This window comes from Arachis ipaensis, chromosome B05 (assembly GCF_000816755.2).
Source record: "Arachis ipaensis cultivar K30076 chromosome B05, Araip1.1, whole genome shotgun sequence".
NCBI classification, from domain to species: domain Eukaryota; kingdom Viridiplantae; phylum Streptophyta; class Magnoliopsida; order Fabales; family Fabaceae; genus Arachis; species Arachis ipaensis.
In genome coordinates, this window is record NC_029789.2 from 18,799,139 (window position 1) to 18,803,487 (window position 4,349).

The 4,349-nt window shown below is 35.5% G+C and overlaps 1 protein-coding gene across 1 annotated transcript; it reads right to left on the bottom strand.

Annotated features, from left to right (window-relative positions):
- Window positions 1,463-4,059, bottom strand: LOC107643224 (putative 12-oxophytodienoate reductase 11). The gene is made up of 4 exons (XM_016346815.2): window positions 3,568-4,059; window positions 3,305-3,481; window positions 2,466-3,070; window positions 1,463-1,886 (listed from the first exon to the last, which is right to left on the bottom strand). The coding sequence occupies exons 1-4, from the start codon at window positions 3,899-3,901 to the stop codon at window positions 1,713-1,715; spliced, it is 1,290 nt and encodes a 429-aa protein (XP_016202301.2). The 5' UTR covers window positions 3,902-4,059; the 3' UTR covers window positions 1,463-1,712.

Genomic DNA, 4,349 nt, shown 5'->3' on the forward strand with positions numbered 1-4,349 from the left:
ATACTAACACGTGATAGTATTTAGATGTGTCCAAACCGTCTAAAAAAGTATTTTTCATCTTTTACTAAGACACAAGTTGAACACAAATGACACACGTGTCAACGAGTCTCAGATGAATATCCTGTTCAAAATGTGTCTAATATATGAACACAGTAATTCATATATCTGTACTTTAGGTTGTGTTTGTTTGTTAAGACATTGACACTAATTGTTAGACATGGTAGTACACGTCTAGCGTTTGTTTGGTGAGACACGGATTTGGATAATACAGTGGTATACACAGATACATACAAAATACATGTATTCCTTTTTAAAGTTGAGACAGAAAAACACAATGCATAAAACACAAAATTTGACCTTTTTTCCCTAATTATTTTTAAAATTACCAATGAATAAGACACAATGCATAAGACGGAGAAAATAAAATTGATATTATATATATATATATGTATGTATGTATGTGTGTGTCTTGTACATTATTACTAAATATATTACAAAATTGATGTATTTTTATGTTTATATATCTTTGTATATTGTATATGTGTCTATATGTTTCAAAGACATTAACCAAATGCAGCATTATAGCATAGGAAAGTAGTTTGGTGCATTAGCATCTGGCATTAACACAGAATGTAGAAAGGGGTCATATCCAAAAACAATAATATTAATTAGATTAACCGGTTGTTAATTAATATATAGATATGTATGAAAAAGCTCGTAAGAAACCAAAAAGAAGTGAAAGAAGATCTGCTTGTTGCTTTTGCTTTTTGTGTTCCAAGATTGTAAAATTGAGTGAGAGGGGGTAAAAATAAGCGAGGCAGTTCAGTCAAAGGGAGCAGCATGGTCTCTTTTGCGCTTCCAGTTTCCTTCTTTTTTGCTTTGAACTTTAATGTTTCTTCTCTCTTAGTCCATACTCTATACATACATACATAGAGTGAAATGAGGGTTTTTGGGTTTGGGTAATGTATGTGACAAAGCTTTCCTCATCTGTCACTATCTTTTGCATTAAACATGGATATACTAACAAGCAACACTGTAATACTATGATGTAGACCTATCTTATCTTATTATAATTTAATAATTTAAATATAATCATACATCACATACAAAATCACTTATTATATGACTATACCATATATGTGGGGCACGACTCCATGTAGAAAAGCTAAGCACAAGTTTTTATTTTAATTAGAAATGTATGAGGTGAAAAGGTTGTCATAATTAGGAAAACATGGTTGGACCAAACGGTAGCCTAGTTTGGTAACCATTTTATTAGGGTGGTTGAATCACACTTGCTTGCCATTGTGTTGTGTGAAATGGCAATGTTAAGCATGATGATGCAATGATTCTGTGTGCTTGTTCCCTTTGTCATGCTCGATATCTCTACTAGAAGTAGCAGTGGCGTGGAATGTGCTTCTTCATTCCCAAATTGAGGTGAAAATTGATTGTTGGGTGGGTAAAAGTAAAAATCTTAAATGCATTATTGGACCACACAGGGATGAATGAAATCAAGGTCGAAGAAACCAAGTACACATTTCATACAATAATTGAATTGAACCTACGCTACACTCTTCTCGCCTAGCCTTGCCTTGCCTATTGCCTTCATCACTACCTAATCTTATAAAATTTTGATTCATTAATTCATGTTACAACTTACAAGTGAGTGAAATGACTAGTACCGGTACCACCACCAAAGATCATGTCTCTCGCTCCTAATTCTCAAATGGACTCGCTAATACGTGGATACTCCTGATTATTTTGGGCCATGGGCCGAAAATGTTGAAGTCTATGCTTTCAATGAGATTTGAGAGGTTTAAGTTTGACCAGTCCCTTACGGGCCTTACCCACCCACTTTCAGTGACTTGTTCACCAGACATTCTCCAAACCTTTATAAGAAATACAAACAAAATCAGAGATGAATTACTAGTTCTTTCTAGTCTAGTAAGCTATATCGAAAAATCAGCTAAGCAGATTTTTTTGACTAAGAAAAAGTTAGAACATGAAAGGCAGTATCAGAAACAAAAAAAATAGCAACAAGACACCATAACAAGGTCATAGCAAAGAGCATTACACAACTCTAACCAAAACTCCAACCACTCGATGAATTCTGTCTTATCCCAGACTCCTCTCTTAACTAACAGATTAGTTACAACTTTTGCCTTTCTTTTAACAAAAATTGAATTGAACCTCTAGTTAAGATTCAATAGTTTTCTGATCTTCGTTACTAAGTCACCTTTAAAGTAAGGTGGCTGCTAAGAATCAAATTAAAACAACAAAAAAATAGATTTACATCAATCGAATCTTTTTTTTTTTGTTGGGACCTAAAGTAGATGAAATATAATAACACTAGTTTTACACAGGAAGTACGATATAATAAATGTTAACACAATGCTCATATGGCATTAGAAAACTAAGTTTGTAACACAATACTTTGAATCTAGTGAGAATAATCAACTTTGCATTACATAGGGGAAGCAGCAGCATCTATCATCAAGAAATGGATAGTCGGTATAACCAATAACAGGATCAGATGTATAGAACGTTTGGCGGTTATACTCGTTGAGAGGTGCATTAAGTGCGAATCTCTCTGGCAAATCCGGATTAGACAAGAACCAACGACCATAAGCAACAAGATCTGCCCTGTCTTCAGCTATGGCTTTGATCCCATCCTCTCTGTCATACCCTCCAGCAACAATGAAAGTGCCATTGAAGGCCTTTCTCATTGGCACCAAACTGTGAGGGCATTCACCTTTTTCTCCAGCGGTTATCATTCTCGGTTCAACCATGTGACAGTAGAGAATACCATATTTGTTGAGTGCATTAACCATGTAAAGCCCCAATGCTTCAGGGTTGGAATCTCCACAATCTACATACTCTGCATAAGGTGATAGTCTGATTCCAACTCTTTCAGCTCCTACCTCATTCACAACTGCCTCAACAACTTCTAATGGAAATCGACAACGGTTCTCAAGGGATCCACCGTATTCATCTGTTCGGTCATTCACTTTGTCTTTCATAAACTGCTCAAGTAGGTAGCCGTGAGCCCCATGGATCTCCACTCCATCAAAACCTAAAAAGAGTATATCCAAATAGGATTTATTTGTCCAAATAAAAACCACATATCTAACTAATATAAGGGAGAAACATATATGTCTTTCTTTTGTAAAGTTCAAAAACTTCAATATAAATTTTTTTTTTTGAGATGAAAATGTTATGCAAAATTCTTTAAAGACCTATTTGGATATATACTCCCAAAATTGAAATTTCACACATGAAGATGTTTCCATGCAATTAATCAAGTTACCAGCTCGAATAGCATTTCTAGCAGCAAGTCTGAAGTCGTTGATAACTTGAGGAATTTCCTGAATGCTTAGTGGCCTTGGTTTTGCGAAGGTATCGACTTCGGTGCCACTACCTCGAGGTTGTGGTGAGAGCTGCTTGTCCGTAGAAGATACAGGGGCTTCACCGTTTGGCTGATAACCTTTTTGTAGCGTAAACATACAACACTTAGTTACATTCACATAAACGACATTACTATTTCTATTGAGAGAGAAAGAGAGTACATACATGTGTTGGAGACTCTTCCAGCATGCCAAATCTGACAGAAGAAGATGCCGCCCTTGGCATGAACAGCGTCCACGATGGGCTTCCATGCATGAACATGCTCCTCGCTCCACAACCCGGGAGTATCAGCATAGCCGCGAGCAGTGGGGGATATACAAGTGGCTTCCGCAATGAGAAGGCCGCCATTGGTGGTTCTCTGGGAGTAGTACAAAACTGCATGGGGCTGTGGAACATTGTTGTAGGACCTCTGCCTTGTTAGTGGCGCCAACACAACCCTGTGTGATAAATTGAACTTCCCCATCTTGTATGGAGTAAGGAGAGGAATAACGCTATCCATGGCATAAATATATATGTGTCATCAGCTTCGTTGCTTCATTAAATAGCGCAGTGCCTGGTGGATCCTCAAACGTAGGAACACATAGTCACCATTTTCGATTCCCAAACCAGATATTTTTCCTTGAATCAGGTAGGTACCCATCAGACTCAAGCTGCAATAAGACGCAAAAGAGTTTTCTATTCTCTATCTCTGTATGTTATTTTTGACTTGTCAAAAAAAAAGTCCACCTCTGTATACTGAACCATCTTTTTCTTTCTTTTTTTTCCAAAACAAAACATATTTTTTTAAATTGATGGTCAAATAAATTTTATTTAATTTTAATTATAAAATAATTTTTTAATATATTATTTAATCATAAAATATATTTTTTATTTTATAAATTATTATTTTATTATTCATCTATCATATTTATTAATAACTAATATTTTTATCCTTAATTATATTACAA